This window comes from Bos mutus, chromosome X (assembly GCF_027580195.1).
Source record: "Bos mutus isolate GX-2022 chromosome X, NWIPB_WYAK_1.1, whole genome shotgun sequence".
Classification (NCBI taxonomy): Eukaryota; Metazoa; Chordata; class Mammalia; order Artiodactyla; family Bovidae; genus Bos; species Bos mutus.
The window spans coordinates 88,139,122-88,161,901 of NC_091646.1; the positions used below are offsets into that span (position 1 = coordinate 88,139,122).

General features: G+C 38.7%; 1 protein-coding gene across 1 annotated transcript in view; it reads left to right on the plus strand.

Annotated features, from left to right (window-relative positions):
* MAOB (monoamine oxidase B) overlaps positions 1–22,780 on the plus strand; it is a 120,910-nt gene that overhangs the window by 47,616 nt on the left and 50,514 nt on the right. Inside the window, exon 3 of the mRNA XM_005891518.2 lies at positions 1,702–1,839. Within this exon, the coding sequence (XP_005891580.1) occupies positions 1,702–1,839 (138 nt within the window). The remainder of the gene's footprint in view (positions 1–1,701; positions 1,840–22,780) is intronic.

Below are 22,780 nucleotides of genomic sequence, written 5' to 3' on the forward strand. Positions count from 1 at the left end.
TACTATATATAAAATAGACAAACAAAGGCCTACTGTATAGCACAGGGAAGTATATCAAAATTTTCTAGTAACCTATAATGGAAAAGAATCTGAAAAAGAATATATATATACACACACACATAAAACTGAATCTTTTGACTGGTGTGAAATGGTACCTCATAGTGGTTTTGATTTGCATTTCTCTGATAATGAGTGATGTTGAGCATCTTTTCATGTGTTTGTTAGCCATCTGTATGTCTTCTTTGGAGAAATGTCTCTTTAGTTCTTTGGCCCGTTTTTTGATTGGGTCGTTTATTTTTCTGGAGTTGAGCTGTAGGAGTTGCTTGTATATTTTTGAGATTAGTTGTTTGTCGGTTGCTTCATTTGCTATTATTTTCTCCCATTCTGAAGGCTGTCTTTTCACCTTGCTAATAGTTTCCTTTGATGTGCAGAAGCTTTTAAGGTTAATTAGGTCCCATGCTGGAGAGGGTGTGGAGAAAAGGGAACCCTCTTACACTGTTGGTGGGAATGCAAACTAGTACAGCCACTATGGAGAACAGTGTGGAGATTCCTTAAAAAACTGGAAATAGAACTGCCTTATGATCCAGCAATCCCACTGCTGGGCATACACACTGAGGAAACCAGAAGGGAAAGAGACACGTGTACCCCAATGTTCATCGCAGCACTGTTTATAATAGCCAGTACATGGAAGCAACCTAGATGTCCATCAGCAGATGAATGGATAAGAAAGCAGTGGTACATATACACAATGGAGTATTACTCAGCCATTAAAAAGAATACATTTGAATCAGTTCTAATGAGGTGGATGAAACTGGAGCCTATTATACAGAGTGAAGTAAGCCAGAAGGAAAAACATAAATACAGTATACTAATGCATATATATGGAATTTAGAAAGATGGTAACAATAACCCGGTGTACGAGACAGCAAAAGAGACACTGATGTATAGAACAGTCTTATGGACTCTGTGGGAGAGGGAGAGGGTGGGAAGATTTGGGAGAATGGCATTGAAACATGTAAAATATCATGTAAGAAACGAGTTGCCAGTCCAGGTTCGATGCACGATACTGGATGCTTGGGGCTAGTGCACTGGGACGACCCAGAGGGATGGTATGGGGAGGGAGGAGGGAGGAGGGTTCAGGATGGGGAACACATGTATACCTGTGGCAGATTCATTCTGATATTTGGCAAAACTAATACAATTATGTAAAGTTTAAAAATAAAATAAAATTAGAAAAAAAAAAACTGAATCTTTTTGCTACACACCTGAAACATTGTGAATCAACTATACTTCAATAAAAAAAGTGGTCCTTTCCTTTCTTGCTTTTCCTCTAGCATTAGGTACCTCAAAATTAGCCAGAAATGCTAAGTAAAGAGAAATTTATTAATAATTCATAGTTTACAAATCTAAGCCAGTAAAACCCAGAGCACGTTGTGGTACATAGTGAGAATGATGGGGTTCAGATATCTCTTGCTTATTTCAAGTCCGATCAGTTTTGTTTTAAAATTAGGAATGATTCAATAACCGTTTAGTTGCATGAATGAGGTAGATAAAGAACAGAGTCCAGTTTTCTATAGGTACTCCTCAAGGTGTATCTAGAACCTGTGAAATGCCAATCTGCTTTTTTTAGGGCTGTCTTTTTTATCTTAAGAATAACATTTTCACAAATATTTATTTTTATTTCTTTCCATGGGAAAACAGAACCAAAAAGTTAAATATGTGGACCTTGGAGGATCTTATGTTGGGCCAACTCAGAATCATATCTTAAGATTATCCAAGGAGCTAGGATTAGAAACCTACAAGGTGAATGAAGTAGAGCGTCTGATTCACCATACAAAGGTAAGCCTGGAACAACCTTTGAAGGATTTGGAGATTATTCTGTCAGTATTTCCATATATTAGTACAAATTCCAGATCCTCCCCTCAGACAACCTCCTTTATCCTTGAATGATGCATATGTATTTTATAACTATATTTCAACCATTCTAAGAATTTTCTTTACAGTTATCAAAGGCTAATTCTAAATCTATTTGGGAAGGTTATTGATGAAGTAGTATTAACCATTTGGTAACAAGATGAACAAAACCAATAGAGAAAAAACATTTGTGATTAATTAAATACCTCTATTAAAATAATTAGGGCTCTTTCATGTGATACAAAAACTTGTGAACAGTTTTACAAATGCTATCTTAGACATCATGTGATAGAGTATTTGCAATATGTCTAATGTAATTATTTTGAAATTTGGTTATTATGTCCTATATATAGGCTAAACTCACTTTCTTTTGGAGATTTACATAAACATAGGTCAAGTCCCAAATTTCATCTTCTGTGGGAAAGCTCCATTGATCTCCCTCAAATTTCTGTGAGTTTACTGTGTCTCGCATTCTCACGATCATTTGTGGTCCACGGTTCTTGCTTCCATGACACATATGCTCATTCACATTCGTGGCCTGTGACTCTCTTCTTTCGTTTGCTCTATGTCAACCTGGGTTCGAATTCACCTCTTTGTCTTGACTTTCTTTGGACTACCCCGAGCATTTGTGTACAGTAGACTGGACTGAAGTTTTGAACAATGGGGGTGAGGGGTTCAATCACAGAAACTTAAAACTGAATATTGGACATTGTTATTCTAGGAAGCTCTTCAAACAGGGTGCCCTTGGTGATTTCTCACTGGCCACATTTTTCTGTGAATTCCAGTCTCCCACCATGTTTCTCCCTTTAGACTCTTCTCACAACTCCCTGATGTTTGTTTTCCCAGCATCTCTGTCTTGGTCCAAAATATCACTGATGTTCTCTGACAGAGATTTTTAATTTCAATCTTTCCTCTCTCTTCCTCACTTACCTCCTTAAAGGATTTGAGCAATATAGAGACAAGTTCCTCACTGGAAAAAATTGTACCCTTAGGAGACAGAAGAAACTATCAACAGTTAGTTTTGAATCACATAATAGTGTCGATGTGTTTATTATTTGTGGGTGATAATATTAAGAAGGACAAATAATAGACTATATGTTGTGAACTGTTTAATGAAACAGAAAATAAAAATTTATCTGATTTGGTATAATGTGGGTAACATTTATAAGAAATGTTTTGTTTGACCTTCAAATTTTGTTTTATGAGCCTTTTCACCTTGCTTCCATATGTGTCTAGTGGGAAAAGAGACACATGAATTAGAAATGAAAATGAAGCATGGTAATAGCGTGATTTATTGAACATTCATCAGCAACTCTTTGTAAACATCGTTCATTGTGTTCCCGGCTTTTATATGTAGATCATCTTGACCGATTTCTTCTGTCTTCATGTCCTAACATTTAAGACTTGCAGAGACTGAATTCCCAGAACACTAGGATCTCTTTTAAATTTCTCTGGACAAAGGAGATGATGACTAGAAATTAAATTCATTTTTCTGTCTTTGTGAGGGCAGGGTTTCTTGGCAATCAGGGGCTATGTTCAGGACACTTTGTTTTTCTGGAAATCTTTCCGCCGACACTGTGTTCCTTGTTTGAAAGAGATTGCTCACAGTCATCAACTGTGGCAAGGATGTTATACTTGAATTTTTCAGAGTGATGACCAAATATGCTTCTTTCTTTAGCTATTTCATATAATCCACATGAAGCTAAGAAAATAATTAAGCACTATCTCTGATTTGATACAGAATACATATGCCAACATTGGTCTTCATGAAATTCAAATGAATGTTATTGCTTTCTAATTATTACAAAAGGAAAGCGGGTTTATTGTAAAAATATAAGAAGAAAACTTGGGTAGAGGAAAAACAATTACAAAACTCCTTCAATAATCTTATGTAGAGAAAATCACTCTAAAATATTCTTTTGGTACATAGATTTTCATGTTCCTGTCTTGCTATTTTCTGACCTCTGCTGGAGGAAATAAGAAATATCAGTACACTTTAAAATATTGTATACATATGCATATGTGTATATGTTTGATATACTTACTCTTTAATTCTCATCCTGAGACAATTAAAGCACTAATGAATTTATGAAACAAAGATTTCAGTTTTCAGTCCACTGAAAACTGGTTGTATCCAGTGAAGTGTTACTTGATGATAAATAATAATAAAGATTTTAGAGCTAAAAAGTCCTCCCTAAACTAAAAATTTGTTCTCCACCATCATCACTTCCATGTCTTTGCTTATATGTCGTTTTTCTTCTTTTGAATCTGTAAAAAGCATCTGAGATGCTTCCATCCATTTCTGGAATTATTGACCAGAGCTCTGACATCTGATCTCCTACTACATGACAAAGAATGTAGTTCAGAAATTTGTTTCCTCTGTAATGGTAGGAAGTACTTTGGCCATTTGGACATTACCTATTTCAACAACTACTGTTCCCAAATGCAAACAATTATTCATGCAAATATCTAGTATATTTGTGCCTTGTTTCTTCAGTGGACCTGCACTCTATTTCTCAACCTAAAGCCTGAGAATGTCAAGAGTATCAAGTGTGTTACTTCTCATATTGTCAGATCCTGCTATTCAAATCAGCCTGCTCAAGGACTCTGTTTTTTCAGTTTCTTACATGATTGTTAACGTAAGACAGAGTTTTACATGCAGTCTTAATAACATTAAGCTAAAGAATTTGAAGTTGGTTGTTGGAATTGAAACTGGTGAAATGGATGGAGCTACTCACAAAGAGGGGTGAGGGGCCCTAGCAGCCCGTGATAGGCTAGCTATTCAAAGGAAGGACATCTTTTCTAAGAAACGAGGACCCTCAGTATCACCAGTTCTCTGATAGTACTGGAAGAAGTGGTCTGTTGACAGTTGGGTTGTGCCCACGCTAATCCCATAACAAGCATGCATCAACCTCTAATGTGTTATGATATACGGGGTGTTTTGCTCTCTGCCTCTGATCTCCAGAAATATTTCTGTCTACTGAGTGGTACTCATTTTTAGTGCTACAGTAGATCTGTCTTACATTGCTAAAAAGTGACTTTCCAAACCCTTGTTCATGAATTGGTACCAAGCTATATGGGGATTTAATTATCAGTGGGAAAATGATCACCTAAGCTCAAATCTATATAATTTAGAAAGTGTTTTCCATACTTCTCAAATCGGTGATGCAGTCCTTCATGCTTAATAATTATTGTGAAACAGCTACTCAAGTTTATAATCTATTTCACAGTCATGTTGATTTCTGCTAGGATGGTTTAGAAGGCAGTTGTTTACATGCCTTGGAAGTGAATTGTGAAAAATGTCCCCTTTTAGGGACTAACTCATAATTAAAGAGAAAAATACAAGAAATATAAACCTCTTATGGAATGTTGCTGCATTTTGCCTTGTGCCTCTTCCTCTTTTATCTTGTGTGTGTGTGTGTGTGTGTGTGTGTGTGTGTGTGTTTGCATGCTCACATGTGTGGTTATTGTGTTTTTGTTTGTTTTTTGTTCTTTCAGGCTCATACTTTGAAGGAGTTTTGTACAATGTAGGCTATTGACATTCAGAGTTTCTCTGTCTCAGAAGTTTTATAAGTCTGAAATTTAGAATGAGTGTCAAGTGAAAATATGCATGCAACTGCTTTAGGCCCAAAGGCTGAACTGCTAGGCATCTGGTGAATGTAAAGATGTAGCATGACTTAAACTTAAGAGTCCAACTTCACACTGATAGTTGTGTGTTTCCAAACTTCAGCTCTTGTGATAAACTGAAAAAGAAAGAAAGAAAAAAAAAAGATGCTCTGGTCTTAGTCTACTTCCCAATGAGCAGAAGCCAAGATCACTGTCAAAGTCCCTTTTGTGTTGTATGTGGTAAATATCAATGCTTGAAGGGATGAGGAGCTATTTCTCAAATACTTTGCCTATGTGTCGCTGCTACAACTGCTATTGCTTAAACAGCTTTGTGGAGGAGGCACCATTTGGCAGAACTTTTCCATTTGTTGACAACACTGAAAGCCAACAGAAAATATGGTACCCCCAGAGGACATAAAGGCGTAGAGTAGAAACTAGATCTCTAGCGATCAGACCAGTTGGGTGAACTTCTTGGAAGAGATCACCGTCTCTCTGTGTTGGGGAACAGCAATAGAATTAGAGGAAACGTTGAAAAAGAAAATACTCAAATTTGAATTGCATTTGGCTAATGAAAACCATCCTAAGATGTAGGACTTCAGTATCTTGCAGAGATCAACAGACCAGGAGTGTCCAGTCTTCTTCAGACTCTTAGTATCCCCTTCTGCATGCCTCTCCCTCCAACATTATTAATCCAGAGAAGCCTGGATCAAAGTCGAGGGTGTACTTGCTTTTCTCACAATGACAGAAGAATCCAGGAACAGGTTGGACAAAATCTTGTATTTCACCCAGGAACAGCTGCCATTTTCCCAAGAACTTCACACATGCCACCCAGAGCTCACTGGTTCTGAGATGGGCTTCCTGAACCTTCTCTTCCATACATACCCCTACTCCACTTCATTTCTTATTTGTTGGAAACAGATATGTCTTATCATCACGGGAATATCCCACCCCCCCCCCCACTAAATATGTAGAATAGTAATTTCCTCTTCAGCAGGAAAAACCTATTTGTCTAGTGATCATTCTGAAGCTTATGTTAAGTTCTTCTGGAAAACAAAGTGCTAATTTGCATTTATGAAAGACAGGCAGATTTTTGACATGTAATTGATGAGGATGATGCTTTCAGTGGCTGAATGTGGGGGAATATTTGGGGGATAAGAGAGCAATTTATTCTAAGCCTTCAAGGTTTCCTTTTAGAATTTAAAATATGATAAAATCAGTAAAGAAAGTGAAGTCAGTCAGTTGTGTCCTACTCTTTGCAACCCCATGGACTGTAGCCTTTCAGGCTGTTCAGTCCATGGTATTTTCCAGGCAAGAATACTGGAGTGGGTTGCCATTTCCTTCTCCAAAATCTGTAAACATAGTCTCCATGTAAAAATACATGCACACACATCTGGATAAATTTAACAATGGTTAGAGTTGTGGGTAACACAGAGTTTTAAATTATAGTGAAGGTAGAAGGTAGAGAATGTATAGAATTCAGTTATGGTAGTGAAGTTCATGAAAGGAAACAAGCCTGTGGCTTAAAATCTTGTGGGAAATGTTTACAGCAGCTGTACCATATCATCATGGAGTATGGCCAAGTAGTCCAACTACTTGACTACATGCATGCTCAGTCATGTCTGACTTTTTGTGACCCCATGGACTGTAGCCTGTCAGGCTCCTCTGTCCTTGGAATTCTCTAGGCAAGAATGCTGGAGTGGGTTGCCAGGGGATCTTTCTGACCCGGGGATCAAACCCTAGTCTCTTGTGTCTAGGGCATTGGCAGGTGGATTCTTTACCACTGTGCCACCTGGGAATCTAAGTAGTCCAAAGGAAATGCATTGGCGAGACCCAGCTCATCAGAGGATGGTGACTAACAAGGGTGATCATGTAATAGGTCAAAGCTCCAGCAGCCTGTAGGGATTGGCAGGAAGTAGAAGATGGCCTAAAATATGTTAGCCTACCTTGCCACACCCTCACAGAGCCCATGCCTTTCTATTGGCCTCTGCTTCAACTAGTAAATAATAACAATGGGAACGTTGCTCTGTTATGGACATCTAGAACCTTCCACGTGCTTTCATGCATGACATCTTTTTTTTTTTTTTTTTGACTGCTTGGTATATGGGATTTTAATTCCCTGACCAGGGATGGAACCCACACCCCCTATAGTGGAGTCTTAACCACTGGACCATCAAGGAAGTCCTCATGATATCTTATTTGGACCTCACAATTGTGAGTCTCAAATAGCTAGAAGTTTTGTCCCCGTTTAACAGATTAGAATGTAAAGGCTAAAGAGATTAATTGCATATGGCAGGAAGCGATACAGTCAGAGCATGAACTGAGATGCCAAGAATACACATTAAAGAGCTTGCTGTCCTCTGTATGGGAGACTTTTTGTCATTTCCATCTGAGCCCCAGCACCTGCCTTTGTCCTCCTTCTTTCCTGCCAAACTTACACTCTAGCATCTTGGAAAAACCCTGTTGAAGATCCTCCCTTCTTTAAAATTATCTGCAATTGGCTCCAGTTATTCCACTAACTTCTTCCCAAGTCCTGTATTCTCTTCACTTTCTTAATTACATTCTGTGAAAAGCAGTTTGGAAGTAGAAAGTGAAAATCGCTCAGTCATGTCCGACTCTTTGCAACCCCATGGACTATATAGTCCATGGAATTCTCCAGGCCAGAATACTGGAGTGGGTAGCCTTTCCCTTCCCCAGGGGATCTTCCCAATCCAGGGATCAAACCCAGGTCTCCCGCATTGCAAGCAGATTCTTTACCAACTGAGCTGTGAGGGAAGCCATTGGAAATAGAAAGAAGTCTGTTATTTGTACTTTAAGATTAAGACCCTGCCCCCTACCTTCCACACACACAGAGAACATATTTTGATTACATTTGACATTCTTGGATTCTTATTTTTGTATTTTCACATAAAATTTTTAGGTTTGCTTTTTTCACTTATAAATATTCACAGATATTTTCTAATGTCCTTAGACATTCTCTGTAGATACCATTTAAAATAGATATATAATATTCTGTCCCAAGAACATTCTGCAATGTAGTGGCTATTTTGCTGATCGGTTGCATTAGTTAAGTTTCTCCACTCTATTCAAACGGTCTAACATGTAATACAGATCTAATATAGGTTACTACTATGCAAGGCACAGGACTAAATAATTTAGTTTGTGACAATTTGAGGTAAAGTCGTTGTGGGATTTGTGGAATCAAAAAAAATTTTTTAATATGAAAAGAAACATAAAAAGGCACAGTGATTAAATAAAATAAAGCAGGAGAAAAAAAAGATTTCCATGGTGCAATTAAACCAGGAAAAGACTGCAGCCATAGATCATAAAATTTGAGAATTGATGGCAAGAAAATTCCTGACTGATAGCAAAAAAAAATTCATTCCTGGCTCTCCAATCCCAGAATTACTCCATTGCTGAAAGCAAACGTGTTACAAAGTAAAAAATCACTAAGGACTCTCACAGTTTCTTTTGGCCGCTTCAGGGTCGTTAAGTTACTTGGTCTGCTCTCCCAATCATCCAGGTGACAGTTTTGCCAATGCCTTACCACTTTCTCTGGTGGCTTAGATGGTAAAGGATCTACCTATTAATGCAGGAGATCCAAGTTTGATCCCTGGGTCAGGAATATCACCAGCAGAAGGGAATGGCTACCAACTTCGGTATTCTTGCCTGGAGAATCCATACAAGCCATGGACAGAGGAGCCTGGTGGGCCCCAGTCTATGCGGTCATGAAGAGTTGGATGTGACTAAGCTAGTGCTTTCTCTACCTTTCAATCATGTGCCATTTCTTTCCTGGGCACTTGCACCAGGTCCACTAAGCTAATGGTACACAATTTAAAATTTTGTCCTAGCAGTGCTCCACTTCGAGTTATCATCACATGGTGACTCCAGATAAAGAACTCTGGAATGGACCAGCTTGGATGAAATTGGCACTCAACATTAAATACATTTAAATAAAGATTTAAACATAAAGAATTAGAAGAATTATGATTGTAGTACAAAATGTACTATAGTTTGTTTTTTAAAAAAGCCCTTATATGGTCAAACATTATAGAATATATAAAATCTGAATGTGAGGAAGGTGAGAAAGGAAGAAGTATAAGAAAGATGAGTAATCCTTGAAAATTTCCATCATAGCATGGAATCAGTATATACCAAAATTATACTTGTAGCTAATAAAAAAAAAGAGTCAAATCTCTTAATGATCTTTATGATCTTTTGACTGTATGCCACAGGGCTCTTTCTCTTGTTTTAAGCAACATGCATTTGAAGTTTAACCCTTTCTTCAATTCCCTTCAGTTTGTGTTTCTTCTGACTGAAGTGACTAAGCACACATGCATGTCATTAAAAATAGCAAATCTTATCTGATTTGATTCTCATATATTTGTATTTCTTTCTTTGCTCCTCCTTCTCGTCATCTCTTACTTCTCTGTTTCCTTCCTCTTTCTCTCAGTCATCCATTTGTTCACTTGTCCATCCATACCAACCATCCATCCATCCTTCTTTTGATGTTGTAGACGCATACACAGAGGTCTGGAATGTCGTGTTATAGCTATTTTTTTTTAATCTGGAGTAGTACGATTTGAAGTAATGTGCGGCCTTCTTCATTGTATTTTTGAGTACTGCTCAAACTTTTTATGAACAGCTCCTTTCATTTTTACTTTAAAAATGTAATTAGACAAATACTCTACTTTTTCATATTCTTTACCATTATACTTTATGACAAGATACTGAATATAATTCCCTGTGCTATACAGTAGGAATTTGTTGGTTATCTATTTTGTATATAGTAGTGTATATCTGCTAATTCCAAACTCCTAATTTATGCATCCCCATACCTTTCCCCTTTAGTAACCATAGTTTGTTTTCTACTTAAAGATGCTACTTTGAGAATTCATGGTATATGAGAAGAGGTTAGGCCCAGTGTTTCCAGCAGATCTCTGTTATTCTCACATGCCCAGGCAGCAGTCTCTTGGGTGACATAACTATTAACAAGAACCAAACTGCTTCCAGCCAGGCTTAGCTACTGAGTTTTGACCCTTTGAGTTTAGACAGTCTAGATCCCAAAGCAGCTGTTTGAATGCAAACCCTCAAAGATTCTGATCCTGGTATTAATGGGCTGCAGAATTTTCCCAGTGTATTCCACACACACACACACACACACACACTTCATTGACTTTTTTTGTGACCTTGGCCATGTTGTTTCTGCTTTGTACCTTGATTTCTCCATTTGCAAAAGGTGGATATTTGTACCTGTCCTATTTAGTGCTTTGAGATTTTAAAGAGAAAAGAGAACAGAAGCCACTGATTAACATTATTTTCACCAATAAGACTACTGTGGTACACTGAAGATACTAAGAATGTTTTGACAGAGCCTGTTTCCTTTCCTTTTGAAAACAAACTTTTCTAATAGGCTCTGAGGATTCTTACTACCAAGTAAAAATTTAAATGGTAAGACACCAGATAGGATAAAGCTATACAAGTTCTTTTCAAAAGAAAACCAGGTCAGTAAACTCACCCTGAAAATATTTTCACAGGTGCCTTATACAATGAAATATAACTTGTCTTACTGTAAAATCCAGCCTTCTTTATTTATTCCTCATATTTAAAAAAAAAATCTGTATTTATTTGGCTATGCTGAGTCTTGCAGCATAGCCAAATGCAGGATCTATTTCCCTGACCAGGGATCACCAGGGATCACATTCAGACCCCCCTGCATTGGGAGTACAGCATGTTAGCCACTGGACCAACAATGTATTGGCTGCTCAATTGTGTCTGATTCTGCAACCCCATGGATGGTAGCCTTCCAGGCTCCTCTGCCCATGGAATTCTCCAGGAAAGAATACTGGAGTGGGTTGCCATTCTCTTCTCCAGGGGGTCTTCCCAACCCAGGGATCAAACTTGGGTCTCCTGCATTGCAGGCAGATTCTTTACCACCTGAGCCACCAGGTAAGCCCATTTGGACTACCCCCATACTAAGTGCCTTAGCAGCAGCAGCAGCATACTAAGTGCTCTAGTGGATACTGTATGGGAACAGCAGAGGCCTAGAAAGTTAGCAGAGTCTGTGTATTTTTCCAAATGTTTCCAATCCAGCTTCAATTTTTTAAAAAGTCTGTCTAAAACATGTCTAGATCTTACAACAGAAACCCTACATTGTGGCGTAGATTAATTTTGCTTATTCTGTCAACTCCAAATGTATGGCATCACAAAGAACTTGGAAATATACAAAGAGTGAAATTCCTTATGTGCCTGTTGCTTCCTAAGAGCAAACCAGTTTGCTGCTGCTGCTGCTAAGTCGCTTCAGTCGTGTCCAACTCTGTGTGACCCCATAGACGGCAACCCACCAGGCTCCCCCATCCCTGGGATTCTCAGGCAAGAACACTGGAGTGGGTTGCCATTTCCTTCTCCAGTGCATGAAAGTGAAAAGTGAAAGGGAAGTCGCTCAGCCGTGTCCGACTCTTAGCGACTCCATGGACTGTAGCCTACCAGGCTCCTCCATCCATGGGATTTTCCAGGCAAGAGTACTGAAGTGGGGTGCCATTGCCTTCTCTGTAAGAGCGAACAAGCTTAGAATCCTTTTTTAAAAACTCTCCTAGGTACCCAGAAAAAGGCCATGTCCCTGAGGCTTTCATGTATAAGACAGTGAGCAAGTTGGAATTAAACAGGATTGAAGTAGTCAGAGATGCTTTCATAGAGAGCGCTTTGGACACTTCTCAAAACCTTGAAAGACACTGCTAAATAAATTTAAGGGACTAACTTTGTGGAGAGCATAAATACTTTTCCTATGGTCGCATTACTTTAATATTATTTTAATGAAGTTGTTAAACTATCCCTGACTGTGACTGACTCTGGAGAAACCACGGAACTGGCCCAAAGTGTTATAAATTATTATTGTCTTAAAATAGAGTTAAGGAAAATTCCTACAAGTAATAAGCTGTAGAGAAGATAAGGCTATAGTTAAGAGAAAGATGTTTATTCATTTCATCTTTGAACACACATGCTCCATGCAAAGCTTTGAGCAAAAGGGCGGCAGAGTGACCTGGAGCCTTTTACTGCTGACATTTACTGTTGCCTCTTTTTCAAGTTGGCAAATGTTAAGGGCAGCTGCTGCAGACAGTGTCTAGTCACATACAAACCAAGAAAAAAAAATTACAATTCACAATCACCTATAGTTTAGATTCTCACATAGAATTAAACACACATGTGCCTTGTGGTTCCTGGAAACTCAGTTCAAAATTGAATGTAATAATAGCCAATACCTTTTGAGATTCAAATATGTGCAAAGCACCATTCTAAGCATTTGATATGCATTATCTCAATCCTCAGGAAAGCCTTACAGCTATTACTATCTCTTATTTACAAATGAGGGCATTTCAGTACAAGATGTTTGGGTGATTAGCTCAAGTCTCTCAGTTGGTTAGTGATGATCCCCCTCAATCCAGAGTTTGTGTGCTTGGCTCCACAGCTGCGGTGCCAACCCCAGAAATCCTTATGAGAAAGGAGCGGAAGCCTCAAGAAAAACAAAGAAAAGGGTAAAGGTGCTCAGAACTGAACTGTGGACTCAACCCTCCTCTTCTTTCTGCTCAGTCTTGGTCCATAAGGCTACCTTTTTTCTGTCTTATTCCTCATTGCTGATTTTTTAAACCTCCATTTCACCTCCTGAGACCTACCTGATCTCCTGGTGGCATTAGGAGCCCATGAAGGCCACTGACATGAATTTTCCTTTTGGTTTAATCAGAGGCTTTCAGTATCTCTATCTCAGAGAGATATTGAACCACCTCATTTCATTCATAATCCAGGAGTTTAAGAAAGTATTAAAATTGCTCATTCTGGTAAGACTGCTGGAACTCTGTTATACCAGATCAGTCTGAGAGTAGACAGCCATACATGTGTCTCACATTTATTTCATTTTCCTACTACAAATTGTAAACATAATATAGTTAGAAGAAGAAGCATTGCTCTATGTCTAACTTGATGCTAAGGCAGAAAAGGAAAGGTAAAATAATATATTTAAGGGTGACCTATGTAGGGTAGGTGTTTTGGCAGTTGAAGGAGGTCATTATGATACCTAATGACATTGATCCTTTGGATTAGAAAGGATGAGAGTCCTTCTAAAAAACAACAGGTTGTTTTAAGCTCCTACCTCTCTTTTCTAAGGCCAGGGTGGTTGTACTGCTGCTATTTTAGGGACCTCATATTTCTCCATTATTACTTCCAGGCATTTTTCCCAGGTCATTCTTGACATCTTGTCTATGAATACAGGCTGATTTCTTGACTGGAGAACCCTGGAAGAAAAACAGCAGTAAAAAATAAATTAGAATGAATGAAACTAAATTTTTGTTATGGCTTACAACTACCTACATGCTGTGCCCCTTCCAATGTCGTGACCCAGGTCACTCTAGTCTCCAGGCACTCTGGCTTCTAGTATGTCAAGTTTATTCCTATCCCAGGGCTTTTTCACTTTGAAGTAAATTAAATATGAAACAATGATACAAATGAATTTATTTACAAAAGAGAAGCACACTCACAAGCTTCAAAAACAAACTTATGGTTACCAAAGGGGAAAGGTGGAAGTGAGTGGTAAATTAGGAGATTGGAATTAACAGATACACATCACTATATATAAAATAGATAAACAAAAAGAATTTACTGTATAACACAGAGAACTATACAAATGTCTTATAATATCTATAATAGGAAATAATCTGAAAATAATATATATGTAGATATATGCATGTTGGAGAAGGCAATGGCACCCCACTCCAGTACTTTTGCCCAGAAAATCCCATGGACGGAGGAGCCTGGTAGGCTGCAGTCCATGGGGTCGCTAGGAGTCGGACATGACTGAGCGACTTCACTTTCACTTTTCACTTTCATGCATTGGAGAAGGAAATTGCAACCCACTCCAGTGTTCTTGCCTGGAGAATCCCAGGGATGGGAAGCCTGGTGGGCTGCCGTTTATGGGGTCACACAGACTCAGACACGACTAAAGCGAAGTAGCAGCAGCAGCAGCAGCAGATATATGCATGTATATAAATCACTTTGCTGTATACTTGAAACTAATATAATGTAAATTAACTATATTTCAATTTTTAAAACATTAAAAAAAAGTGACTAGATATTCTTTGACACCCCTCCCATGGGGAGGGAGAGGTGAATTCTATGACCACCCACCCCCCGTACTGAGAGGGCTCTGTTGCTTATTTGACAAGTAGAATATGATGGAGGTGATGCTGTTCTAGTTTGGGGCCCAGGACTTAAGAAACTGGCAAAAACACTTCTGTCTTGGAATAGTCACTCAGTAGAGCTTTTGAGTTACATCATATGTGAAGTCCAAATACCCTGAGACCACTGTGCTGGAAGAAACCTCATATGCCTAGTCTCCTGTCCCAGCTGATTGTATAGTCTCCTGTCCCAGCTGAATGCTGCCTTCCAGCCTTACCTTTCAAGGCACTAAACTTGGCAGTGAAGCTGTCTTGGACGTCCAACACAGTCAAGCCTTCAAATGACTCCAGTGCCAGCCATTCTCTGACATAAGCCACACTAGTAACCTCAAGCAACAACTGCCTAGCTGAGCCCAGTCAATTCATATAACTAAAAGAGATAGTAACAGGCTAATGTTTTCCAACATGGACTGTTTCTTTATGCATCAATAGATAACCAACACATACTTGCTGTTTTTTCCATTTGGAATGCTCTGTCTCAGGTCTCAGCTCAAACATCCCCTCCTGGGAGACCTTCCCTGATAACCTCACCTTGCTGCTGCTGCTGCTGCTAAGTCGCTTCAGTCGTGTCCGACTCTGTGCAACCCCATAGATGGCAGCCCACCAGTCTCCTCTGTCCATGGGATTCTCCAGGCAAGAACACTGGAGTGGGTTGCCATTTCCTCCTCCAATGCATGAAAGTGAAAAGTCAAAGTGAAGTCGCTCAGTCATGTCCGACTCCTAGCGACCCCATGGACTGCAGCCTACCAGGCTCCTCCGTCCATGGGATTTTCCAGGCAAGAGTACTGGAGTGGGGTGCCATTGCCTTCTCCAACCTCACCTTAAGGAGTAGCTTCTCCCACCCCCACCTAATATTCTCTATTCCTAATTTATCCCTTCCCTGCTTTATTGTTTTTCCAATGCATTTATACGTGCTTAACATCATATATGTATGTATCAGTGTTTTTTTAAATACTTATTTATTTTTGGCTGCCTTAGGTCTTGGTTGCAGCATGCGGATCTTTCATTGTGGTGTGCAGGCTTCTCTCTAGTTGTGGTGTGGGCTCTGTAGTTTGTGGCACTCTGGCTCTCTAGTTGTGGTGCACAGGCTTAGTGGCCTCACAGCATGTGGAATCTTAGTTCTGCGACCAGGGATCAAAACCACATCCCCTGCATTGGAAGGTGAATTCTTAACCACTGGATCAACAGGGAAATCCCTATGTATTCAGTTTTCATATGCTTTCTCCAAGTAGAATATAAGCTCCACGAGGGAAGAACTTTGTTTCTATTTTGTCCACTGAGACACCTCCAACACTTGGATAAGGACCTGATGCATGTTAGGCTTTAGGTAAATGTTTTTTGCATTAATGACTGAAAGAATGGATGTTCACCCCCATGTGAGCCTATCTTTTAGAGCACAACTGGGTGGATTTTGATTTGGTATTGCTCTTAGGGGCAAAGTGAAATATTTTAGTCACAAGAAATCTAGTCTTACAAGATAACAAGTGCCTACCTCATCTGGTGTCAGGAAACCAGGCGATCCTACCCCCATCTCAATACATACACCACCAGTTCCCACCAGAATTCCACAACTAAAGACTTACTTTCTTTGTTCACCATTAAGGTACAAATAAACTTACAAACAAAACATACAAAAATCCTTGTGTTCATGGAGCTTATGTGTTAACTGGGTAGGACTGGCAGTAAACAAACAAAATATACAGAAAGCCCAACTTTATACCCAAAATAGAATTAGAATTAACCATGTGTGGTTTTATATTACTTTTCAGGCACAATCAAGAAATATGAAAAAGTACAAAATAAAAAAGGGTATAAAATATGGATTTTCTTAAAAGTGAAGTTAATTCAAATGTACCAAAAATTCATGTATTTCTTTGTCTGAAACTTTTTTTTAAAAAAGTTCATTTATAATTTAACACTCTCAACTCTAATAAGTATATGAGTTAATTTTCAAATACATTTTAGAGTTAAAAATCAGTTAACCACCAACTTGTGAATTATGCAGAAAGCTTTGGCTTTTAAAACCTGTTACTTTTCCCATGTCAAGATTTAATTAAATTTCTATGAAGGGTTTAAACTTTTTAACCAGGTCTGCTAAAATCCCCTGTATACATTAAAGCAATGTGTAATAAAACATCTGCTCAACCATATTTGGATGAATATATATATATATATATATTTGTTTGTTTTTCAGAAAGTCCCAATGCTACAAAGAATTGGAGGTACAGGAGTGTAAGAGAGTGGGATAGAATATCAAATAAAGTAGGGCCTCACCCAGGGGGTGACATTCCAACAAAAACCTAACTCTAATCTGTAGGGTTTGCATGATGTAAATATTTCACTGTGGCTCAGGTCAACCTACCAACGTACTGTTAATTAATATAGACTTGGGGAGAGACGAGCACAGTGGGTTTTCCTGACTCAGTATGCACAAGCCCCAGTAACCCCACTGGAAGGTCAGTTCATATAGGCAGTTATAAGAATATTGGCTTTTATTCTGGGTGTTATGAGAATCCATAGGAAGATTTTTTTTTTTTTTTTTTTGGCTATGCTGTGGAATGTAGTTCCCTGACCAGGGATCAAACCCAAGGCCCTTGCGTTGGAAGCACAGAGTCTTAACCACTGGACGGCCAGGGAAATCCCTATTGGAAGATTTTAAGTAGAGAGGTAACATGATCTTAATTTTGATTTAAAAGTTATATTCTACAGAAGTTCACTCATGAGAAAATAGATACTCTGTGTGTGTGTAGGCTCATATACATATATGCACATTAGCACATGGTTATGTGTGTATTTCTTCTTCATAGATGTCAATTCCCCCCAGCCACCACTCTGCTTTTTCTTTGGGGCAGATACAAGAGAAGAACGCACATCCTTTCCTGTGAAGGGCTGGTCCTTTTGCTTCATTGAGGCATTTAACCAAGAGCCTGCTGAAATAAAAAATGCCATATATTATCATAGCTTTTAAGAATATGTGGCTTATTCAACCCTAGAGCTTCTCATAAAAGCAAAATTCAGCATACATGGTGAAGCCTTAAGTTGTCATCACAATTAGTTATATTCATTTCATTAAAAATATTCTTATGATCCTGCTCTGTCCTCCAGCTTGGAAGCTCATAGCATTCTATTCAAATGGATTTATGTACATTTAGGAAACATAAGGGTTGTCAGCAGACATTCAATAACTTTGAAGGGGAGCTTTTTGAAACTATACTTTGACAGTCTGCATTTCTCATTGCTATGATCATCATTTAAATCTAGTTTCAGTCAGCATAAGTTAGCTAGCACCTTGTGGACTGTTTTGGAATTTAAAACAACCATATGAGACAGTATCCCTGAATGGAATTTTACAATTGAAGCTATGCATATGAATGGTGTTAGAGGTATTTTAGGAACCGTCTCAGTTAATAGATTAATTTCAAGTGAGTCTAAATGATACAGATCAAAGAAAGAAAAAATACTTGTATGGTGACAGACTTCCTGAGCATAAATACATAGACTTGGAGACAGAAAAAGTGAGATGGTTGAAAATAATGTCCAGAAGAAGAAAGACATAAATGCTTATAAATTTAACAGAGACCATGAATATGTCTTAATTATAATAAATCTTAAATATAAGACATCTTAAAGAGTATCTCTCTTAGCTATGAATGAAACAGCCTTTGTCTCAATGGTCTTTTGCTATGATCTTCCACCAGCTTGAAGATATGTTGGCAGTATCATATTAAGGTTCCTCATAGCCTTGAAAATACATTTTGGGGGAAAATCAAAAGATAAAAACAACTCTCCCATCTGTAATAGTATAAAGATTGGGAACAAAATAGTGCCACTTGCAGCGACATGGATGGACCTAGAGATTGTCATACAGTGAAGTAAGTCAGAAAGAAAAAGACAAATATCATATAACATCACTTATATGTGGAATCTAGAAAAATGGTACAGATGAACTTATTTGCAAGGTATAAAAATAGCGTCACACATGTATAAAACAAACTTACGGCTACCAACAGGAGAAGGGATGTGGGATGAATTGGGAGGTTGGGACTGACATACATACACTACTATGTATAAAATAGATAACTAATGAGGACCTACTGTACAGCACAGGGAACTCTACTCAGTGTTCTGTGGTGACCTAAATGGGAAGGAAATCTAAAAAAGAGGAGAGATATGTATAACTGATCCACTTTGCTGTACAGCAGAAACACAACATTGTAAAGCAACTACAATAAATATTAAAGATTGGGATCATAGGCTTAGAAGCCAGAGGATCTGAATTTGAATTTGAGTCACTACCTATTGGCTATGCAATTTGAGGCAAATTTCTTAATCTTTCTGCACCTCTATTTCTTAATCTAAAATGAAGATAATGATAACACCTTCCTTGTAGGTTGTTGAGAGAGAAATGAATGAAACTTGTAAAATCCTTGAAAGAATGCCTGGTCCAGAATTCCTGGTACAGAAAGTGTTAGCCATGGTGATGATGGTAATTATGATGCTTGCCTATCACAATCCTTATTTCTCTTACCCACCTTCTTCTTGCTCATGACTTCCCTTTTGCAGTGATGGTTTTTTTTTTTTTTTTTTTTAAGCATATGGACATCCATCAGAAGTACCCCTTAAGTGAATTTCTTTGAAAACTCTTTGTTCCTGATAAGATTTTTTTTCCAAATAAACAGATACTTCTGGGATATTCCTTTCATCTCAGGCTGGTTGGTAAAGTTTGAATTCCCTTAAAGGGTCTACAGAGTGTATGTAAACTTCATGAGTGGCCTCTTTGCCAGATTTGCCTCTTTCTTCATCTGAATTTCACTCCAGGTTTCTCCTGCCATGTCTCTTCTCTACCAGATTCCACCCCCAAGGATTAATGTCCATAGCAGTTATGTTCATTTTGGGGCCAAGGAAACCTTTCTATTTATGCATAAAATCTCTTTTGATTTATTCCAATGTGGAGTTCTTATTTCAAAGCATTGCATTTGAAATCTTGAGATCTTCTGACTCATCTAAAGTGAATCATTGTTTTAGTCTGTACCATTAGAGAAAGTAAACAATTTGCCCCAAACTATTTATGGAGTGAAAAGTTGAAATCTTTACTGGCATTAATCAGTGGCTGACTTTGGAACTGGATGAGTTATTCAGTGGGAAGTAGAATACATGTTGTGTTGGATACATTCAAAGATATGAATTTCCATCTTGGGAGAGGACCTCTCCATAGACGAAGGCAGACTATGGAGTCATGGCCCTTCGTTAAGGCCTGGGCTTTCAATAAATTCGCTATGGACTTTAGATATATCACTTACTGTTTCTTAGAACCCTCAATTTCTAGTCTGTAAAGAGGGACTACTAGTTTCCACTCCCAGTGTTTTCATGAAAATTAAATATGATAAGATATAAAATGATTTTATAAATATCAGGTACTTTTACTATTTTAAAAAATCTTATGTGGCAGAAAAACCTTTCAGGTGGGAATTTTTTTTTTTTGATAATTTACTTTTTAGACACAATTTTTCCAGATGTAGATCATTATATATCCTCAGATTTCAAAATGATAGTGTGGTAACCCAAAGAGGGTAATAATTGACATCTGAGGAAAAACCCATTGTGAGAAAAATTATTTCTTTTAGGAGACTTAATCTCTCTCTTATTCCCCTTTGATGTTGTGTGTGCCCAAGTTACAAAGAGCTTTTTCATCTTCTCATTACTCTATATAGTTTAGGGACATCAAAAGCATTTGGATAATACCTTTGAAAGACTAGGGACGCACCTGTCGTCTGGCACCTGTGAGCCCAGTGAGGCTACAGTTGGACTAGGAAAGGGGTGCAGTTGTTTGGGATTAGTTGAGCTGCTCTCTGAGGCTGGAGTTCAGGGTCCAGGTCAGGAGGTTGAGAGAGTCCTTGACAGAGAAGGTGGCTGGATGAACACCTCCCCTGACAAGGGTGTTTTGGGGTGAGCAGTGGGGATTGATTGTTTTCTGCTGGTAAACCCCAGCATGCTGAGTGATGCCATAAGGGCAGGAAGCTTTGCACCTTCTGCTGCAAAGTCCTCCAGGGACTCACACAGTGGAATTCCCCTAGAGGACCCCAGGGCATTGTGTCTGTAAAGTTCAGTTCAGTTGCTCAGTCGTGTCCGATTCTTTGCAACCCCATGGACTGAAGCACACCAGGCTTCCCTGTCCATCACCAACTCCAGGAGCTTGCTCAAACTCATGTCCATCAAGTCAGTATGTGTTTGTAGAGAGATATTGTATTTACTAAAATAATAATACTAGTATCCTTCTTAACACTTTACATATAGTATCTCATGTAATCCTCTCTTCAGCCCTGGAGGTAGGTATTATTACATACATTTTATAAATGATGAAAGTGTCAGCCGTGTAGAGTAACTTACCTACGGTCTGTCAGAGAATCAGCCTCTTTCTATGCAATCTGTTTCTTGCAGTCTCTTGGCCTCTAAATGACAGTTGGTAAATAAAAAAGAATGAAATAATGCCATTTGTAGCAACATGAATACAACTAGAGATGATCATACTAAGTGAAGTCAGAAAGAGAAGGACAAATACCATATGATATCACTTATCTGTGGAATCTAAAACATGACACAAGTGAACCTATCTACAAAACAGAAACAGAATCAGGGAAGTAGAGAACTGATAGGTGGTTGCCAAAGGGGAGGGAGTTTGGGGAGAGATGGGGTGAAAGGTTGGGGTTAAGAGCTTTGAGCTATTATATACGGAATGGGTGAACAACAAGGTCCTACTGTATAGCACAGAGACCATAGGATACCACAGTATCCTATGGTAAACCAAAATGGAAAAGAATATATTTTAAAACATGTATATGTATGTATAACTGAGTCACTTTGCTGTGTAGCAGAAATTAACACAGCATTGTAAATCAACTATACTTTAATTAAGAAAAGTTAATTGGTGATACTTTTTGTGGAAAGAAAAGTGTATCAAAAAAAAAAAAGTGTATCGACAGTAGTGATGATATTAGTCAGTATTTACCCATTTGCTATAGACAAGGCACTCTGTTAAGAGATGTACTGCTTCCTGGCAATGACACCATGACATTGGTTCTATTTAAAGCCATATTATACAGAGATTAGACAGTGGAAGTTGGTTGCCTGAGTTCATATGGTTAGCTAGTGCTGGACATCACAGGCTGTGTTCTCATCTCTAATCGCGTGTAATTGGGCACAAAAAGGGATCTTTTTCAAGTGACTTTTGATGTCTGAATATTCTAAAATAAGAGTTGGCCACATTTACTATTAAGCCAGTGTCCCTTTTTTGCTAGGACTAATTGTGTTTTTCGGAGAAGGCAATGGCACCCCACTCCAGTACTCTTGCCTGGAAAATCCCATGGACAGAGGAGCCTGGTAGGCTGCAGTCCATGGGGTCACTAAGAGTCGGACACGACCGAGTGACTTCACTTTCACTTTCACTTTTCACCTTCATGCATTGAAGAAGGAAATGGCAACCCACTCCAGTATTCTCTCCTGGAGAATCCCAGGGACAGGGGAGCCTGGTGGGCTGCCATCTATGAGGTCGCACAGAGTCGGACACGACTGAAGTGACTTAGCAGCAATTGTGTTTAGTTTTATTTCTTTAATGTCCTACAACCTACACAAACCAATTCTTTAACTCTTTTCACATTGACTGGGTAACCTACAGTTCAGTTCAATTCTGACACTAACTACTTGAAGTCCGCATGAACCCCACAAGTTAAGGACTCAGTCTCACAAAACTGCTCCCTCTTCCGATGCCAGATGAAATTTCCATGCCTCACCTACTTCCGACTGACCAATAGAAATCAAAGGTTCCCAGGACACACTCTTCAGGTTCGAAAGTTTGCCACAGAACTGGCCACAGAACTCAGAGAAAACAGTTTACTATTACTGGTTTTATTATAAAGGATACAGATGAACAACCAGGTGAGAAGGTACACAGGGTGAGGTCTGGAAGGGTCCTGAGCACAGTAGCTTCTGTCCCCAAGAAATTGGCATATACCATCCTCTAGGCATATAGATGCATTCTAGTT